Genomic DNA, 21,033 nt, shown 5'->3' on the forward strand with positions numbered 1-21,033 from the left:
CGTGTTCCTAACTATCAGTGTGCATTCTTTTAGAACGTGTTCCTAACTATCAGTTTGCATTCATTTAGAACGGCCAACAGATGAATATTTGTGCTCTCTGTGTTTTAATCAATAAAAGAGTTTCCCCAACTTTTACAACGTCCACAGCGAAGGTGATGTTTGCCTAGTTATCTAAAGGTGACCAATCTATTCTTAGCATGGTGGAGGGGGGAGGTAAAGTTTTTCACTTTGTGGGACCGCCACTTTATGAAAAAGGCCTTAGGCTGGATTCCAATCAGCGCCGCTCACAGATCTCGGATCGATAGACCTAGGTCTAACCATCTGAGCTACGGACACCCCAACCTTTGGATTCAATAATTAACTCTTGTTTAAGATTGTAGATTTTAAAATTCTATCTAGTTTCAAATTTTTTAAATTAACTGTACCAGTTTAATTTTTATTTAATATAGCACAAATATGTATTTATGAAGACATTATGTGTCTACGTTATTAAATGAAAATAAGCCATACTATCCTCACGCACTCTCACCTGATCAGAAATCTGCCTCAACATGCCAATATGGCCAGTCCACTTTCAGGACATATTAAACATATTTCGGAAGAATGTACTCACTATTTGCCAACAATAAACAGAACAGGACTGACCCCAAATTTATCAGAAGCTCTCACAGGTAAAGAAGCTAAGGTTACATTAATGTTTAAATTTTTAAAACCTCATTGTCTCCTTCCTAAATTATAGCTCATCTTCGATTTAAATATATTTTTTATTTATTTTATTTTATTTTTTATTAATGTTGGAATCATATGCATATGTGTGTGGGAGTGTGCGTAACTTTATTATAACATTCCATAAAAGTTGATGACCACAAGGTTTTACACCTTTAAACAAAAACAAAAAAACGTTATTAAATTAGAAAGTTTCCGATAAAAATTCTAGAATGAAGTTTGAATTTATAGGTTATGTTGTTCTATGTATATGAATTTTTATCATCTACTACCTACATTGCTGATATTCATGTTTGTATAATGAAAATAGAGGAAATCGAATGTTATAGCCTAAAAAAATCAAATGAAACAAACAAGCGTGTGAACACCAAAATTGTTGTTGGTTGGGGCTTTAGAGCGTAAAACCCTGAGGTCATCAACGCCCATGTTTCGCACTTTATAATTCTATTTCAAGATTTAAAACTCTTTAGATAATTGCTAAATAAATTTAAATAATTACTTATTTTAGAATTATTTAATACATATAACAAACTTTCGGGTTTAAATCTTATTCAAAAGGTTATTCCTTTTTAAGAAAATTAAGACCTTTTCTATGTTCTTCTGGTCATCATTTAGGGCATCCAATACACTCGGTCCCAATCCCAATCTACGAAAGTTCGTGGAATAGAAATGACATTCTTCAAATTTGTGACTGACTGTAAGTACACTGTTGGAGTATTGACAATTTGGCGGTTGCTCGGTTGCTTATTTATCAGGTATGCATGAGTTAAATTCGTATGACCTATTGGTTCTGATGTGGTCCATAATTTAATCGTTTTTTTATAGTTTTTAATTTGCTTTGCGGGCTTTCTTCCACATGGCTTGCCAACTAGCGGATATTTCATTTTTCATCGGAAGACTTATTTCTTGTGGTGTCAGAATGGCCGCGTCCTGACCTAGAAGAGCAAGTGTTTGTTTAGCTGCAATGTCCGTCAGTACATTTTTACCCCAAGTGACCCGGCACCCATATAAAGAAAACAGTTTTACCCAAGTTTTCGAGCATGTTGGTATAATTGTGAATTTTTATGATTGCCGGGTGTTTCGGGTAAATAATCTTCATGGCTTTTAATGAGCTTAAAGATGACTATGTTAGTATGCGTCACTGTCATGGAGAAGTGGAATGCTGAGGCTATTGCATGTAATTCAGCTGTATATACACTGCATAATTTATGCAGTTTTATTTTATGGATTGAGTTATGTGTGATGAAAGAGAATGCTGTAGACTCTTCAGATTTTGATCCGTCAGTATATACCAAAAAAGGATCTGGAATATTTTGACAAAGATGTGAGAACCTAGTTCTATATCCAGTAGGTGACGTACTATCTTTGGGCAATGGGGATAATTGTAGCATTGTATTTGGTAGCCTATGTATCCATGGAGGATTGAGGACTTCCGGGATGCACTGAGGTATTTCTTTAAAGAACTCAATAGCAGTATGTAATCATTCTGCCAACGGGAATGTTTATTTTATTTCTAAAAACAAATTGAATATTTTGTTTTGAAAATGTATTTATGCGTAGGGTGATCCTTTTTAGGGTATAATTTTGAAATGTAGTTTGTCGCCAGTTATTTCCTTCTGAATAACAGAGGAGGTAGTCCAGCTTCAGAACACAGACTAAGAATGGAAGTTCGAATTGCGCCGGTTGCATTACGTATCCCAGTATGATGAACCACACTAGTCTGGCGAGAATTCGGTGAACACCAAAGTTTGTTGCTTCTTTTGTTTACCAAGCGTTTGTACAAGTCCAGTAATCATTGCTTGGAATGAAGTTGTTGGTACTCCTCTCTCTTGTTCCTTGGGCTACTACGATGAATGAATCTTCATGTTAAATACATCAGATTATTTCCTCGTGTGAATTTCATTTTTATTTTATAAATTTATATTTTGCATCATTGAGTTAACATGTAAATAATTTATAACTTCTTTAATTAAATTGATTTATATATTAATATATAATCATTTTCTTTATATATTAATTTCATTTTATGTTTTGAACTGTAGTGAATTTTTTGTACTTATGAGACCATAATATCTAATAGGAGTGTTTGGCCATCTTACCTTTTTTTAATACTACTTCCAGATCAAACTACCAACAAATACATAATATGGTCAGTTCTGGTATTAAACATAGTCACTTTCAAATGAAGAAAAAATTAAAATAATATTTAATCGTATTTAAGAATGATCAAAGATTATAAAAAGAAAACACAAGTATACACAATATAATTTTTATAACTAGTTCCTGGAACAAAATATTTTATAGATACTAAGCGAATCAGTTCCTTAGTTGGAATAAAGGAACTGTTGACTTTCCAAGTTCTCACAACAATTGGAATGTTGAATATTCATGATCTTCAGTTTAACATGTTAAAGTTGAGAAATACTTCCTTCTCTTAGCATGTCAAAATGATATCACATTTAATATGGTTTAGAGTCAGTGACTTTTCAGCACGGAAAAGGTGAATAAATCAAAATGTTAAGAAAATTATATATAATTATAGCAGTTTGTTAGTTATTACAATTATTTGCTTTAAAACAAATTTTTATAAAATTAATATTTTTTTTTACTTCTAAGGCAGCTGCCCCCCTGCCCCTGGCTGGGCACGTGGTCTGCTAAAGGAGAATGACGTCACGCAACAGATCAGCTGAGCTCCGCTCCATTTTGTCTGCTGTCGTTTTGAAAGGTTAGTTACCTGTAGATTGTATTTGATTTGTGTTGTTCTTACAACTCTAATAAATTGGTGAATAAAAATAATGAAAATCTTGAAGGTTTCGGATAGGAAGGATACAAAGTTGTCCAGAAAATCCACTAGGAGCTCCTCTGCATTGAACATCTAATATGGACCTTAAATTAGGCAGCTCCCAATCCTACACTAATAACATGTTATAACTCTTTTACACTTAATAAATCATGAATATTCCTAACATCACAAAATATAACAACGACTACCACGTAGGTTAATATAACCTTGTTTTTTTTATTTATCCAAGTTAAAAATATTATAGATTTTCCATTCTTTTAGTTAAGCTATCAAATTGATATACATTTCGAAGTAAATCTGCGATCTCCATTTTCTTCGCTCGTATTGCTGAATCTAATGGTGTGTACCCGTGTTCATTTCTTAAATCGATGGGAGCCCCACGTTCCAGCAGAATAACTACCGCCTTCGTGTTGGTCGTTGCTGCGCAATGGAGTGGGGTGTCTCCTGACTTGTCCCTCGCATCCATCTTGTCCGGGCACCGCTTCTGAATCAAGTCAATTGTCTTTGGATCGCCACTGTCGGCAGCGGCGTGAAGAAGGGTCTTCTTGAAGTCGTCACACACTGCTGGATTCGCTCCTCGATTGAGAAGGAAGCTCACTGCTTCACTCTGTCCATTTTCCGCTGCAAGGAAAAGTGCATTCCTCCCCAGATCGTTCTTCGATTCAATATTGGCTCCGTGGGTCATCAAAGTACTCATGACATTGACCTGTCCATAGACAGTTGCCAGGAAGAACATGTCTTCAACGACGCTCTCCTTTGGAGAGAGGTTGTTAAGGAGCCACACGACTACCTCCACCTTGCCTCTTTGTACCGCCTCAGAGAGCGGGGTGTTGGCCATATAATCGATTATCGACAAGTCGGCTCTGTATTCTTTCAATAATTGCAACATTTGGAGATGAGCTGCTTGTACAGCACAATGCGCTGCAGTTCTTCCCGTTTCCTCATCCCTCGTGTCAGGGTCCGTTCCTCTGAGCAGTATAGCTTCAACGACATCTGTCATACCGTCGATGACCGCTTTGTGTAATGACATTTCAACATCTTTTGAAGGATCCATGGCGATAATAGACTTTCAGCTAATCCAATGACCTGTGAAGATAAATAGAAAGACTTAATTTTTACTAATTTAAAGTATGATTTTTAATATTTATTCATACACCTATAATTGTATAACTCATAAACCAAAATTGAATATTAATGGGCGGAAAATAAATAAATGTGACAAATCATAGACATTTGGGGATTTGTGTACACGGAACATTTATTTCAATTTTATTTTTACTATCACACATGCCAAAATAATAAATAATTTATTTAAGTAGTGTACAATAAGATTTAATTAAAATTATTCATCCATAGATAAAAATTAAAATGACTATGCAACCGCTGAAAAGATACTGAAGATGTGTGGAGAGCCCCGAAACGTTGATAGGAAAATATGTATGTAATAAGGACATAGAAAAAATAAAACTAAAATCTGTACCGGTACAAGCCATGAAGGGTCAGGGGTTCAATAAGGAAGTTCTGTTACTTGACCAACGGTTGTGCAAGGAAGTGATTTCGTCAGAATCACGCTCGATCGCTAGAAAGCCAATTTAAGAGGCTGGGTGAACCCTTGAAGGGCTCCAGAATCCACAGGAGTTGACTCACGGCTACAGTCTAACAGAAAACAATTTTCTGTCCAGCCGGATTAGAATTTGGATCCTTGGAGTTAGTAGCCACACGCCTTACCACGGTGCTACCGTGTTCCCCAATTAGGACATCAAGAGAAAGGAATTTTCCGAAAAATACTTAATAAAAAACGAAAACCTTCTAATTAAAAAACATTGAGCAATATTTTCTTAAAATTTTAAGCTTTACTGGATTGGAGCTTTTTGTTCCTACACATCATATTTATTTAAAATACATATAAATTAAATGATAAAATAATAAAAAGAAAAAAATAATAGTTGAAGTTGAAGCAAAAGAGACTTATTAACACGCACTATATACATTTGGCTGAGGGAGTTCCGAATCAAAGTTATCACCTAATTATGGAAGGAAAAGCAAGTTACCTGAAGATGCTAACAGTTTTGTCGCTGAAAGCCAGTGGAGGTTGATCAAAAGCGCTATATCCCACTATTACAAGACTCTGATAGATCTAATTATCAACGAAGATATTTGTTTGTATTTGCAGAAAGAAATAATATCATCATTACGGCGTTGATGCCTTGTTTTAATATACAGGTCTTCGGATTAGTGGAAGTGTTAGGAAAAAAGGTGTAAAAAAAATTTAAAAATATGAATCTGCAGAACTATTTTTATATATTTTATTCGAAATTTGACTTTTTAAGTTTTTAAAAATTAATCATTTTAAAGGAGTCGTTTATTTAATTTGTTTTTTCTGAGACTTCCGTAAAAACGTCTTCATAGCTTCTTCTTCCAGACGTAATAGAAGGACTTGCTACCACACTATTTCATATTATATTACATTATATTATGGCTACCACATTATATCATACTCTGTTAACCATTTCAGACGGTGACTGACACTGCTTCTTCAAGCTTTATTGTCGTTGGTTCCCCAACTTGTCTTTCACCTTCTTCTTCTTTATTGGTATACACTTTTGTAACCCTCTGTACGATTTCAGTTTACAATGTGAACTCACTCTCCACATGACCTTCAACCCATTCATCAACTGTTTGTATCATTCACTGAAGTATCAGGGTTTATACTTTTAATCAATGTCGAAATCATATTATCAAGGCTGGCTTCATCATTGCCCGATGCTTCACAGTTATTCTCTTCCCCCAATAATGGATTCCATGAATTGTGTATGGTCTTTAACTGAACATCCTCCCAAGCTGCAGCTAAAAATAACACATCTTTGAGATTCAAATGTTTTAGTGTTGTTGTGGAACTACATACGAGGGTAAAGCTGCACGGTAGTGGAGCTTGAATTATTTAATCATTATCTTCTGGACACATTCACAGGAATTATATTACACGGCATCGAAACTGAGTAAAAAATTCCATTTTCGATTTTCAAGGTGATTACAATAAGAAAAATGTTATTTTGCAATAACTTTTTTTTCTGTACTGCTCGGATTACTGGAGTGTTCGGAGGACCCAAGTTCGGATAACCGAGATTAAACTGTATATAAAAAAAATTAAACGGATATATATTCACAAAGATGCACTAATAATAATTAATAATTTAGTCACTTGTTCTAAACACTTAATGATACTTTTTTCAAACATTATATTTTGAAATTCTTTTATTTTTTAATTGGAGTCGCAATACAGATCTTGCATTTCAAATTACAATATTTCATTGGCATAAAATGAATTTAAATATTACCTACCTCACTCCTTGGAAGGCTGCTACTGAACGATTAATGACACGATGTTCGAAAATAACGTGTTATCAGTCGTAACAGAAACCGCACCTATAAGCAATCTCTTTCTGATTATTTATTGCGGCTTTTTATTATTCTGTTTAAATAACTGATTTTACTTTTTTACTTTTTTTTTTTTTTTTTATCAATCTCATACAAGACTAAAAAGACAGGAAACTGCTCGTCGATCCCAACTATTACAACATTTACTAGACAAAACGTTCCAAACTTCCAATCCATTACAAAAGACTGATCTACATGACTGTTATAAGACCTATCTGGACATACGGAATGTAGCTATTGGGCTCCACTAAACCATCTAATTCCTCTCGAATCCAATTCTTATAGCCCAAAATCCTTCGTAAAATCCTTAATTCTCCTTACTTTGTCACAAATCAAATCATCCATCAGGACCTCAAAGTCCCCTATGTTGCCGATTTGCCCAGAACCAGATACCAATCCTTCCATGATAAACTTCACAACCACCCAAACCAACTCGTTTCTTACCTGGCTTCTCCTTCACTACCTAATAATCCTCCTAGGCGTCTGAAAAGAAGATGGCCTCGAGATCTTCTCCTTTAGAAATGTTTTTGGAGTTCTATCAATGGGTAGATTCTCTACATTTTTGTATCATGTCATAATATCACTTACAGCAAATTTACTTGATGTATATATATGTACATAACAATAAATAAATTATTAAAAAAAAACAAAAACTTTTTATCAAATATCAAATTTCCAGCTCCTGTCGACTGATTTTCTGATCATTTCTGTAACAAAAATTCGTAATTCCTCGTGTTTTTAAATTTAATATTGATAAGCCATTTATTAATTATTAAAATAGTAACTCATTAATCTCTGCGAGGCCGAGTGGACCCGTTGGTGGTTTTTTTTAAAATATTTTGAGATGGCTTGATGTTCCTGCATTGGGCTTGTACTTACATCTAAACTTTACTGACCACCTCAACTGTCCAATGCATAAATATTATAATTTATTAATATTATAAATATAGTCCAGTCAACCTGGACCAGGATGGGATCTCGGCGGAACGTTTTGTTAAAAGTACTGAAAATCGAAGAAATTATGGTTTGGGAGGGTCTGATTAGGAATTTTAACTTTACAACCTCTAATTTTCCTTAGAAGTATAATTTTTTTTTTTTTTTTTTTTAAATTAATCTTTTTTCTTTAATGACATCTAAAATATGCATTTTTCACCAACATCAACATATACTAAAGTAAATTCCTTTTCGGCGTTGATGACCAGGCTGTTAAACGCCTTTTCAAAACTAACAATAACAAGTAAATTCCTCACATTACTCTATATTTCTTTGTACGGGCCACCGTTAGTTAGCCCGGGTCAGCCCAAACGCCTTCACTATTTTGCTTTTATTAGGAAATAAACGTCTATATTTTGCTAGTATTTCATCAGTTTTTTTTTAATACTTTTTTTCTACCTTCCATTAGCCCTTTGATGTTGTTATTGCCACTTGTTTATGTTACTTTCTCTTTTACCTCCCCACCTACACTCAATTCAGTTTAGTCTGCCCTCACAACCGTAAGACTGGACATTTCTCTCACAGTACAAGAGCCGGGAAGAAAAAAAGGTTATCTCACCCTAATTTTTGATTACTTTAATGAAAACTATGTATAATTAATAGTCAAAATTGATGAGTCTGCCAAGTATAGGTAGGGAGAATAAAAAATGGCGGTTACTTCAAAACCTTATAAAACATTAATTTTTCATTCGGAGCTCTATATCTTAAAATCTACCAACAACACTAGAAAACCTAAGAGCACATTATTTAAAGAAGAGTAAATATGCTGAAATATTAGCCTTGAAAGAGCTATTTACGTCCAATAGTTCTCGAGATAGAGCTTTTTAAAAAGTCACATTTTATAAAAATATTGTATTGAACATACTTGTACTTTATCCAAAATTTTATAATACTTCAACAATAAATCATTAATTTATTTATAACTTATTATTATATATGAAAAACTTATTTTATGATAAAGCATCTTTTATTACATACTTGGAGGTATAACTATTCTTATGATTTATGTTCTTCTACCTCTAGTGCGCGGTTATTCGTATAACGCGTTTGTTTGGAGATAAGATAGGTAACACAAAACAAACGCCTCCAAAATACCAGTATTGTAAGAACAATCTTCCTAGAGTGCTCATATTTAGTCACACCTCACTAACTTAGAATTAAACCCGGATATTTTATAAGCTCTTAAGACGATTATAAAAAAAAATAAAATTAGTATTTCAGTGTTTAAAACCAAAAGGTTTACTGGCACAAATATAACTTCGAATGGAGCAAAAAAATAAATAAATAAAATTAAACTAAAAAGTAAATAAATAAAACAAATATAAGAAAAATTAAAAAAGAAATGGCGTTGATGACGAGTGATGTTTTACACCATTAAACGAAAAGAAACAAACTGCTACAAATATAACAAGGTTTGTTTCATTTCCGCTTAACCCTTATTGTGCTGTGGGTCCCCGGTAATTTTCAGATAATTTAAAAATGCATAATTGTATTACTAGTGCACTAATATGAAATTTGATTAATTAAAATTAATTAGGGCTAGTTGTATGCTAAACCAAAGCATCGCACCCCCCATAAAACCAGCAGATCTTGTCGATGAGTCGGCTGCAGTCGCCCGGGCTGGTGAAATTGTTAGCGTGTAAACCTCCATTTGCTTCAATGTGCGACTGAATGTGAACATTTGATGTGAATGTGATGTATTTTTGCCTGCCCGATAAAATTCTTGTTAGTTTTAGAAAGTAAAAAAAATGTTCAAAATTTGATTAATTGTTGAAATTTACTTCATTCATTCTATTAATAGTTACGGAATTCAATGTATTATTTTTACATACTCTTACATTTTAGTTTCAACCATAATTCATAACAAAAAAAGAGTTGTAAATCTTATTTATTTTCAAGGCTTTTTAAAATTGAATTTCAAATTTTTCTATTACTTTTTTTTTTATATTTATTTATTGCTATATACAACTGTACATTATAATACATTTAGTAAATCTGATCTAAGTTAAATTGGAGTGTTACAGGAGTGTAGAAACTACCCATTGGTAGCACTCTAATGACATTTTACATTAGATGGTTTCGTGGCCATCTTCTTTTCAGGCGCCTCGGAGGATTGTCAGAAATGGAGGATGAATATTAGAAACTAGCGGGTTTGAGTGGTTAGAGAGTTTATAGTGGAAGGAGTTATGCCTGATTCGGGCTAGATCGGTTACATAGTGAACATTAAGGTCTTTATGTATGATTTTATTAGTGACAAAGTAAGGGGCATTGAGGATTTTACAAAGGATTTTGGATTGTAAGGATTGGATACGAGAGGAATTCGAAGGTTTAGTGGAGCCCCAAAGCTCAACTCCATATGTCCAGATTGGCCTTATTACAGTCATGTCAGTCTTTTGTAAAGTGTTGGAAGTTTATACCGTTTGTCTAGTTAGTTCTGTAATAGTCGGAATCGACGTGCAGTTTCTTGTCTTTTCAGTCTGGTGTGTGGATTCCAGGTTAATCGTTTGTCCAAATGTATTCCAAGGTAGCGGATCTGTTCGACAGGGGTAAGAGTAACATCATTAAATGAAACTGTAGGGCAGTCGGTAGGTTTACGACGAAGGGTAAAGGTGATTTGATGAGATTTGTTGGAATTTCTCTTAATCTTCCAATTGCCCTTTTCTATGTTTCTAGATGTTTCTTAATGTTTCTAGATTGCCTTTTGAACCGCTACTGCCTTGTTGCGCAAGAGTAGATTTCTAATTGTTTCACCAGTGGCCACTTCTACAGGTGTTGAACCATCCTTTGCGGTACTTTCCGGATTTGCACCATTCTCCAGGAACAATTTGACGAGTTGTGCTTGCCCAGTTTTGGCAGCCAGGTAGAGCGGGGTACACCCGTTCCGATCTTGAGGCTCCATGCTTGCTCCCTTCTCAAGGAGGAAGGAGGCCTTCTGTAGATCCGAAGCTTCGACAGCATCGTGTAGCGGAGTCTTGCCCCAATCATCTTTTCGGTCGATGTCTAAATCGTGTTCGATCAACCATTTCAACATTGGTAACGTTTTAGCAACATGTAAGAGATTTCTACCCCAGTCGTCGGTATGGTTTAAGTCAGCACCGTGTTCAAAAAGTAGCTTTGCCGTTTCAATGTAACCACCCATTGCGGCTGCGCTCAAAGGTGTTTGAGATCTTGAATCTTTACTGTGTGGAGACGCACCATGAGTCAGTAATATTTTAACTGCGGCGAGGTGACCTTTGAATGCAGCTTTGTAAAGTGGTGTTTGTTTAAAGATATCTTCTGATTCAATGCCAGCACCGTTTTCTAGCAACCACTCCAAGGATTTTAGTTGAGATCCCTCAGCAGCTGTGTGGATTGGAGTCCAATTTAAATTGCTAGTGGGAGACAAGTCATAACCACGTTCCCTATAAAGCTCCAAAACCTCAACGTTATTAGCTTTAGCAGCCCAATGTATACCGGTGCTTCCGTAGTAACCATCTTTTTCCATTGGGTTCGCTCCTGAATCCAAAAGCTTCAGAACGGTATTAATTTTATTATTCATTACAGCAATGTTTAGTGGTTTTTGAGGTAGATATTTAGTAAAATCTTTCTTCATCACTAAAGTTCCATTTTCGGTATTCAATCTGCTTCCCTGAAAATAATACATTTTATAAGTTAACTAAAAAACAAACTACAAACAAAATTATAGGTTTTTATGCATTTTTATTTGTTCAATATCGTTTTTCATCACCGAAATCTTTTGACCGAATGTTTTCCCAGGACTTTTCCAAATAAGATTAAAAAAAATAATGTTTAAGTTATTGTTAATAAAATTAACATGAATTAAACTAAATAGATATCTGTGTATTAAGTTGGAATAATGTTATGTCTCAAAATACCTTATCGTATCGAACATTATAACAATACTGCATTATTGTTTTTCTTCCCAACTGACTACGAATGTTACGTGGCAATGAAAGTGCTTATTTTTAATTTATATTTTACTGCTTTGGTTGTAATGGAAAATTAAAATTTCCAATTATTATAATTTATCGATATATGTCAATATCAATGAGTGGTTTAATTTGCTGTTTTAACTTGTCCGTTGCTCAGTGGTGGGCACAGTCTGAGATCTATTGGCGATGCTGGTTCGAATCCGGCCTGGGCCGTTGTATTTTTCATTGAATGGTGGTCCCACAAAATGTAAAACTTCGACCCCCAACCATGGTGAAAATAATTGGAATACAAATAAATGAATTTATACCTGGTTGTATGGAAAATTTTAATGCCATTAAAATATATTTTAAAAAAAACTCTTAGCTTGCTTCCGGTGCACTTCAATTCGTCATAATGGTCTATACTTTAGGCTCTTGACTGTCCAAGGTATGTTCCAGGGCGAACAAGTGAATCAATGTTAAAATGATCGAAGATGTGAAAAATCCCTTATATTAAAAACTAAACTAAACAAAAAAAAACTTGGAATTATTTCCAAAATTTCCAAGTTTGTTTATTAATATTTAATTTTAATTTTTATGTTTCTCTGAATTGTTGTTTTCTGTTATCAGCCCCGATGAAGGCCTAAAATTAAGGTCAAAATGTCAGCACAAATAAATAATTTTTGTTTATTTGTGTTCTTTGCTGACCGCATTTTCTGATCATATATATTTGTACTGCAAATTAGATAAAAATAAACTATTTAACCATACTACTATTCTGAATTGTGAAAGCGTATAATAGTTTATAATAATACAGTTTAAAAAAAAATGCTAAATGCCCTATATATTATCATTACTTATTATTGCATAATAAACTTTTGGAGAATATACAAAAATTACTTTTAATATTTTAGGCTCCAATACCAAAGATGAATTTGGTTGTCTCAACGACTCGCCTCTTCCCGATTGAGCTAAAGTTCTGTGATTTTTGGTGAAAAAATTGACCTATAAAAGAATAATTATTTAAACATAAATTAAACTAGGTTAAAAAAATTTATTCATGTGCTTATATTTTTAAAAGTAAATACTTTTTTTGGTTCCAATGTTGAACGTGTTCTAACTTGGATTCCACTGGAAGTCGGTACTTCACTTCTGTCAGTATTGAATACATCGTTGGTCTGAAAGTTTCAAGTCATAATATAAAATGAAGAACATAATGGATTTATCCAATTCTGATAAACGAAACATTAGGAAATAAATTAAGATTTTAAAATTAATAATACCTCAAAAACCTACAGACAAACATACAAATATGTTATTACTTACAGATATTAAACCGGTTGTGGGTTTAGACTTTCTTAATCTCTCAGTGGTAGGTTCCATTCTATCGATTGTATTGGATAAATTACTGCCGTTGGAACTTTATTTTTAACCTATAAATAAAATTCATATTATGTTAAAGTTGTACTCATATAATGAGAGTACTTATTTAACATAGTTGTTTCTATGATAAGTACCAACACCATTAAATGTTAAATCTTAATTACCAATAACATAGAAACACCTATGTTAAATAAGTACAACTTTCTTGTCTTAAAATATAATTTTTAATTATGTATTAAAATTCATAGAAATTATAGATTTATAATATCCATTGCGGTAAGAATGTAAAAAAAAATTGAGATTTCGTCTTACTTAGGATGGATCAGTACAAAATTGGATGAAATGTTTTCAGTGGGAAAAGCAAGCGTTAAAATGAAGCAGAGTAACTAATAATAAACTCATAATTTAAACGATACTATAAATGGAAAAATAAATTAATCTGGGTGTTCCTATTTCTAAAATATCAATGAAAGAAAGATTGGCCAATTTGAAAACCAGAATTGGGGTGTATCAATCATATATATTGCTAATTGAGTGTATTAAAAAAATGGCCGTTTTTCAACGAAATTATTATTTCTTTGATATAAAATATATTTAATACTCAAAGTATAGTCCATTGTTATTTACCGTGATTAGCCACCTGCTAGCCAATTGCTCGATCCCACGCTGATACCATTCTTTGGGATGGCTGTCAAAGACCTCTCAACTTTCGCAAAATTATCAATTTTTTTCCCTTGAAGGAAATGGGCCATGGATCGAAACAAATAGTAATCCGACGGTACGAGGTCTGGAATCTATGGTGGATGATGCAGGGATTCGAACCCATGAAGTTATTTAAACTTTTCTTTGGTTCGACGGGAAGCAATTGCTGAGGAGTAGGATCGCGAGGGACCAGCCTACTGCTCTTTTTCACCTTCCCCATGGAGAGTAGATGGCGACTAGCAGAATCTTTTGACACACCACACTCCCTGGCAAGTTCGCGAGTGTACGGATTTGACTCAACAGCTTCTTGCAGAACCTCATCAATCTCCACTCCACTGCTAAATTTTTCAAACCAACGCCGAGCAGTGCAATGGTCAAGGAAATCTCCCCCTCCATATTTAATAATTTCACTTAGTTGCTTCAGGAGCTGTGAAACTTTGTTTCCAGTAATGCCTTAAAATTACGAGAATTCCGTAGGACACACAAACTGAGGTTTTATTTTTTTTAAGATTCGGATGGGATTAATCAAGCTTATAGAATGCTGTATAGGGATTATTAAGTATTGGTAAGTATTGAAATGTTTACTCCTTAGAAATCTTGAATTTGAAAAAACAGACATTTTTTTTAAACGCTCCATTAAATACTGAACAGTCTGTGAGAAAACTGATAACGTGTCACTAAATGTTAATTACTTTTGTAGCATACCGCATTCATTTGATAGACAACAAATTACAATATCATATGGAAAACAAAAAAATATCAAAACTAAAGGACAATATATTTTATATACCTGAAATATTTTATTACGCAAAGGAAACAAAAATGTACGAATATATTGTACAAATCTTATTTATTTACCTTTTTATAATAATAATATCGCTTTTTGTAATCGAATAATTTTTGTTTGTCTCACTTATTACAATTTTTAGTAAATAATGTTATTATAAATGTATCGGAAATCAACCGTCAGTATGTATAAGCTAACATCACCAGTTAATGGACAATGTGCATTGTCTATTAAAAAAAAAAAAAAAAGATAAAAACTTATCTTATAATTTTTATAATATAAGGAAAAGTAAAGTTTCTGTACATCGATTAATTTTTATATGTTTATTCATCGAGTATAATTGCACAACTGCCAGATGTATCATCTTATAGCCTGACTGTTCTATGTTGTTTCTCAAGGGTTTTATTTTCAAATTTATTTTTTCAGTACGCCATATATCTCTTAATACTTAATCAAAACCACCGATTGATTCAGTCTCAGTTTGGAGATAACTTTTACAGCTAATGAAAAAAAAAATAAACCTCCAAAAACTGTTGTCAGTTACATTCTTTAACAAACTAATATATAAATGATATATCTTAAACGCAATACAAAATACATAAAAAATCCTTTTTAAATAATCCACGATTAATCTTTAACGTCTATAATAATAAATAACAAGTAACTTACCCTATCGAAGTATCCTATACAGTACTGGCAGTAGCAATGAAGGCTTATGTGCGCCGTGTCATATAAACGCCTTCTACTGAGTCAAACTGATATGAAATCGCACAAATATATCACGAGAGGAAGGGCAAAAAAAAAAAACATGATAATCTAAAATACTTTTATTTAATTGAATTTCCAATTTTTATTTTTATTTTATGTGATTCACCATTGGTTACATTCCAAACAGAATGTTTTATTTATATATACACTCTACGAAAGATTTCGTAATAGCAAAATTCACATTATAAAATAAGAATTGATTTTCTATTATTTGAATAAGGTGTATACACAAAAATGAATAACCATTATACTGACACTAGTTTAACCAAAATGGTTAATAAGTCATTCATCATAAGACAGGAATCATTTTTATTCCATTGCGGGAACGAGGAACGATCTTCCGAGGAATCTCGTCTATCATTTTTTTGTTCATTATCACTGATAGTAAATCCACTAAACGTTCAAGTGTTTAATATTTGTCCAAGAGTTTAGCAAAAATCCGGTAACTTAGCGACCTGTTTCTAGTCTGCAGTTTTGTTAACCAGGTTATCAAGGTTACCTGAAAAATGGACGATATTTCACTGTCAAGCCTTACACATGTGATAGTTAACGTGACAGTTGTTTCACTGACATTACTTGTACTATCAACCTTCATGTCAGAGCAAGTACGACAGTACAATCATGACTGTAACAATAATACAGCTACAGTTATAACGATTCTTCAAGAACGGGTAAATTGGCTTGTATTTGTCAGGTAAAACGGGTATTTTTAAGACGCCCAGAGGCTTTTTGTTGGTAGATTCGGCATTACTGTCAGTGACATTAGTTCTGCGTCGACTCCGGAATTTTAGAAATTGTGGGTCCAATTTTTTTTTTTTAATATTTATTTATTGCTATTTACAACTGTACATTATATTACATTTAGTAAATCTGATCTAAGTTAAATTGGAGTGTTACAGGCGTGTAGAGAAACTACCCATTGGTAGCACTCTAATGACATTTTACATTAGCTGGTCTCGTGGCCATCTTCTTTCCAGGCGCCTCGGAGGATTGTCAGGAATGGAAGAGGATGCAAGATTAGAAACTAGGGGGTTTGAGTGGTTAGATAGTTTATAATAGAAGGAGTGATATCTGGTTCGGGCTAGATCGGTTACATAGGGAACATTAAGGTCTTTATGAATGATTTTATTTGTGCCAAAGTAAGGAGCATTGAGGATTTTACGAAGGATTTTGGATTGTGAGGATTGAATACGAGAGGAATTCGAAGGTTTAGTGGAGCCCCAAAGCTCAACTCCATATTTTCAGATTGACCACATGTAGATCAGTCTTTTGTAATGTGTTGGAAGTTTAGACCGTTTGTCTAGTAAGTGCTGTAATAGTCGGAATCGACGTGCAGTTTCCTCTCTTTTCAGTCTTGTGTGAGGATTCCAGGTTAATCGTTTGTCCAAATGTAGTCCAAGGTAGCGGATCAGTTCGACAGGGGTAAGAGTAACATCATTAAATGAAACTGTAGGGGAGTCAGTAGGTTTACTCTATTAATTTTTAGTTACATAATAACTTTATGTACAGAATCTTTTTTTTTTCATTTTTGTCTGAGCAACAGACGTTTAGAAGTCTTCGTCGTCTGTAAAGTTGTGGATTTCGATCAAATATATTTTATTGAATTTTTAAGTAACGGAATAATACAATATACCTTCCCTAGAAGGTAATTGGAGCTATGGAAGGTTCATTGTATGGTTACCTACTTAGACGGAGATTTCCGGTTTAACCGGCTATTGTTGGTCGATAAAGTTTACTGCCTGATTTGAAGGTTAACTTTTCTGGTACAACGGATAATTATTGAGCTTACCCCAGATTTTAATAATCGTCGTATAATCTATGAGTAGACACCTTTGATTCTCCTAAGTATTATTGCTAGATTTACTTAACACATTTAGCAACACGCAAGTATTTTAGTTTAAATTTAATCACCAAGTTGAAATTGGTAAATATTTTATTTAAAGTATAAAGTTGTATGTAAGTAATAATGTAAAAACATTATTTGACCTATTTTTAAAAAACATAATTAAAGTATCGAGCATTAAAAAATAGTATGTTAATTAAATTAAATCTGTCCTGCTACAACCCATGAAGGTTCGGTGGTACTTTGTAGAGGAGCACCGTTACTAAACCAACGGTTGTACAAGGAGGTGATTTGGTCAGAATCACGCTCGACCGCAAGATTTTTACTCAATTAAGCGTATCCACTTTATGAGGCTGGGTGACCTCGGAGGACTCCCGAATCCACAGGGCTGACTCACGGCTCCAGTGAACTAGAAAATAATTGTCTGCCACAGCCGGATTCAACTCCGGCTTGTTGGAGTTTATTGCTCATAATTAATATATGTAATTTAAATAGTTAATTATTTTTATTATTATCCATCAGGTCGTTTTACCGACTATTGAGAAAGAGGCATCTTGTCCCTTAATTGATTAGACAAACAGATAAAGGAACTGTTACTTACAGAAATACTCTTTAATTTGAACAAGAAATCAAGATGACCAGATTTTTTTTTCCCGGTGTCTCAGGTATGTTGAAGTGATATTATTAATGCTAATGGTATTTAGGATGACCTTGAGCCGACATGGCTAACAGAGGTGTTATCAGCACTCTCAGTATTATTTATAATATTTGTTATTATGTTGGGTTGATTATTTTTATCGTGGTTTTGATGAAACACTTACTTGTGTGTTCTGTAATTTTCTGTTTCTGTTATTTGTTTGGTTTATGGGAAATTTAAATTCATAAGAGCTCTAAATCAATATTATAAAACTTTTTTCCGACAATTCATAATTTATATATGTTAGAAGATTTGTTAGTGCTAGTGGAACTAATAAGCTAATAATGTTTATAACTTTTTACAATTATTACGTATATATTTATTACTTTTATTTTAATGTTTTTTTTTACGCATGTATATCGAGTATTTTTTTAGTTTTGAAGTAAATACTCCACTTCTCTCTGCCCCACCAATCTTCCTCCTCAAGACCCCTACCAGCCATGTCCTCCTTCAGCGCTTCTTTCTTGCCTTCTCTGCTATTTGTGACCACTGCTTGGTCGTCTGCAATGATAAGGGAGAACAGCATATGCCATTATACGATAACCAATGACAATATTGAACGGGGTCAGACTATAGAATAAAAGACCACATCGATCAATTCTTGCCGAACTCTCACAATACATGAAAGAAATTGTAGAGCCTCAGACAGTCATTGTGGACATTTAAACAGACAGAAGCAAGCTCAGTTTTAACAAGAGCACAACATTGGCTGCACCTTTACAAGAACAAAAACAATTACTATGAAGTACTTTACAGACACCATCAGTGATAGTTTTAGAAGCAAAGATCGTATTGTTATGATGAGTGGATGTTCAGGGTACTCAACGAATCTGAGAGTATTACAATAGTCTTATGAGTTATCGAAAGACAAAAATGAAGGGCTGATGCTATCGCGTGGAGTTCGGCGGTGTGTAATGAGCATAACTTCTGTAATTTAGATTTGTGGGTTGAATCGCAAGTAACGAAACATGAGGCGGTCGTGCTTTCGGATTTGGAACCATCAGTATATTTAAAAAAATAATTTGAAATATTTTCTAGAAGACAGATGTTATATTTTTGTGCATAAGAGACAGATGTAGCATTGTTACAGGTTGTTTTAGAGTCATTATCGGAAATGTTATAAGTGTAGAGTAGCAGTAGATTCTAATTAATCTGATTTTTTAAGAAACGCGCAACTACATCGCTAATTACGACTGGAATCGATAGATGCTTTGATAAATAGCTGTTTACAAAATCCCAATCCCAACTACCAGCAGTGTGTCCATGACAGTGTATCCCGTCACGGGCAGAGTGTCAAGTACCATCCAGCTCATCTCATGCCAGAGTAAGGCCTTCAAACTGCTCAGTCCACCAAAGACATCAAGGACTATGGTTAGATTCTTTGCTTTTTCTGTTTTCTAAGATTATTTTAACAAAAGAAGGAGACGTGGTTTAGTTTTGAATTCAGTTTGCCGTTGACTTTGAAACCGATCATACAATCCTTCGCACTAGAGTTTAGTGCTTCAAGAGCTCTAAAAATATTTTTTTGAATTATATAAAATTATATTAGTGACACGTCAATCACAAACTCCAGCCATAGTAATAATCCAGTCTCAACCGATGACAGTTTAACTTCATCAAAGAATGAAAGACAGAACAACACAATTGATAATAATTTCGAATATAATATTTCATGTTATATAGGAGATGGTCAGGGTTGCGGTCAATAGTGAAACAAAAATAGTTTACAACTATTTATTTTCCAACGTTTCGCCCCACTTTGCAGGGCTTGATCAGAGCTGTCCAAATAAATAAGTTGAACAGGACATACATGTTGTGAATGATAAACGAAAGTTTTACCCAAAGATAGGTTTTTATTAACAGAATAAATCTGATATAAATTGTAACCAACAAAGTAAAGTATAAAAGAATCATATGTTAAATTAACATATGTTAAATTATCAGTCTTATCAACAGGGCGTTAAAGTAGTGGGAGGAAATCCCACAGAAGTAGGGAAAAAGGGAATTAGATCACCACAATACATACATAACATACATATATAATATTATATAACATGCATATATAATATTTCATGAATTGACGGAAATAATATTCCTCCTTCACCAAGAATGCGTTTCACCAGTTCTCCTTCCATTCACGTAAAAAGCGAAAGTTAAGGCCCACAATATGTCAGCAAATACTAACCCTTCTCTCCTTCCCTATATATACCCCGTCCTATTGCAATCCCACATTTCCAGAGCTTTCAGAATTCCCTCTTTTGGCGAATAGTCAGAGGAACCACACTCCAACGGGCCAGGAATAGAGTCATTAATGTGCCGAAATTCATAGGCCGTAAGCACATCAAATTTTTTGATGGACTGAATGCCAGTGCCAATCCAATATTCCGTGAGATCGCTCCTCCATCGAGACCTGGAAGGTGGCAAAGCACTGTCCCCTTGGTCCTCGCCGAGGGAAGGTCTTCTGGCTCTGCCGCTTGAGGTCACCCACACCTTCAACAACACCAGCCGGAATGGCCCCTCCCTATACTATGTGAGTCCCTCGGCAAACATGACCCTGCAACCCCTCTTAAAATACCATCCGGCAACACAAGATTGTAATAATCGATCTATTATGTATATTTGTATATTTTATATGATAAAATATTAGAAAGTAAGAAAAAAAATCCCAAATTAGTCCTAGTCTTAGCCTAGTAGTGTAGTTCGCTAAATCAGTTCGTTCAGATCTTTAGTTTAGTGTGACATTGTTAATTGTACTTTTATACCAAATAAAGCTTTTTTTTAGTTTTTCTGGAGAAGATAATTTATTAGACACTACATTAGAAATGTTACCTGATCTGAGATCCTCAATAAAGATTTTCCTCTTGCCAAGATAAGAAATGCGCTGGAGTTAATATCTGTGGTTTGGCTATGTTAAGTTACGGACTGTCAGCTGACAGGTCCATATCAGCTGATCGAGAACAGCTGACCGATTGTATATATATA

At 34.0% G+C, this 21,033-nt stretch overlaps 2 protein-coding genes across 4 annotated transcripts; both read right to left on the reverse strand.

Annotated features, from left to right (window-relative positions):
- Nucleotides 1-3,257: 3,257 nt before the first annotated feature.
- Nucleotides 3,258-15,483, reverse strand: LOC106678300 (serine/threonine-protein phosphatase 6 regulatory ankyrin repeat subunit A). Of its 3 annotated transcripts, XR_010842893.1 has the most exons (6): nt 15,413-15,483; nt 13,198-13,304; nt 12,960-13,049; nt 12,772-12,876; nt 6,872-11,588; nt 3,258-4,615 (listed from the first exon to the last, which is right to left on the reverse strand). XR_010842893.1 is itself a non-coding variant. In XM_014416736.3 (5 exons), the coding sequence occupies exons 2-5, from the start codon at nt 13,252-13,254 to the stop codon at nt 10,650-10,652; spliced, it is 1,191 nt and encodes a 396-aa protein (XP_014272222.1). In that variant the 5' UTR covers nt 13,255-13,304; nt 15,413-15,483; the 3' UTR covers nt 5,812-10,649. The 3 variants fall into 3 exon arrangements, 2 of the variants coding, with proteins under 2 accessions (XP_014272222.1, XP_014272223.1); XM_014416736.3 differs by lacking the exon at nt 3,258-4,615 and having other exon boundaries at nt 5,812-11,588; XM_014416737.3 differs by lacking the exons at nt 3,258-4,615; nt 12,772-12,876 and having other exon boundaries at nt 5,812-11,588.
- LOC106678298 (ankyrin repeat and protein kinase domain-containing protein 1) lies at nt 3,768-4,583 on the reverse strand. The gene has a single exon (XM_067045448.1). The coding sequence runs from the start codon at nt 4,581-4,583 to the stop codon at nt 3,768-3,770; it is 816 nt and encodes a 271-aa protein (XP_066901549.1).
- Nucleotides 15,484-21,033: the final 5,550 nt, after the last annotated feature.

This window comes from Halyomorpha halys, unplaced genomic scaffold (assembly GCF_000696795.3).
Source record: "Halyomorpha halys isolate HHAL.00 unplaced genomic scaffold, Hhal_1.1 Scaffold134.1, whole genome shotgun sequence".
NCBI lineage: Eukaryota > Metazoa > Arthropoda > Insecta > Hemiptera > Pentatomidae > Halyomorpha > Halyomorpha halys.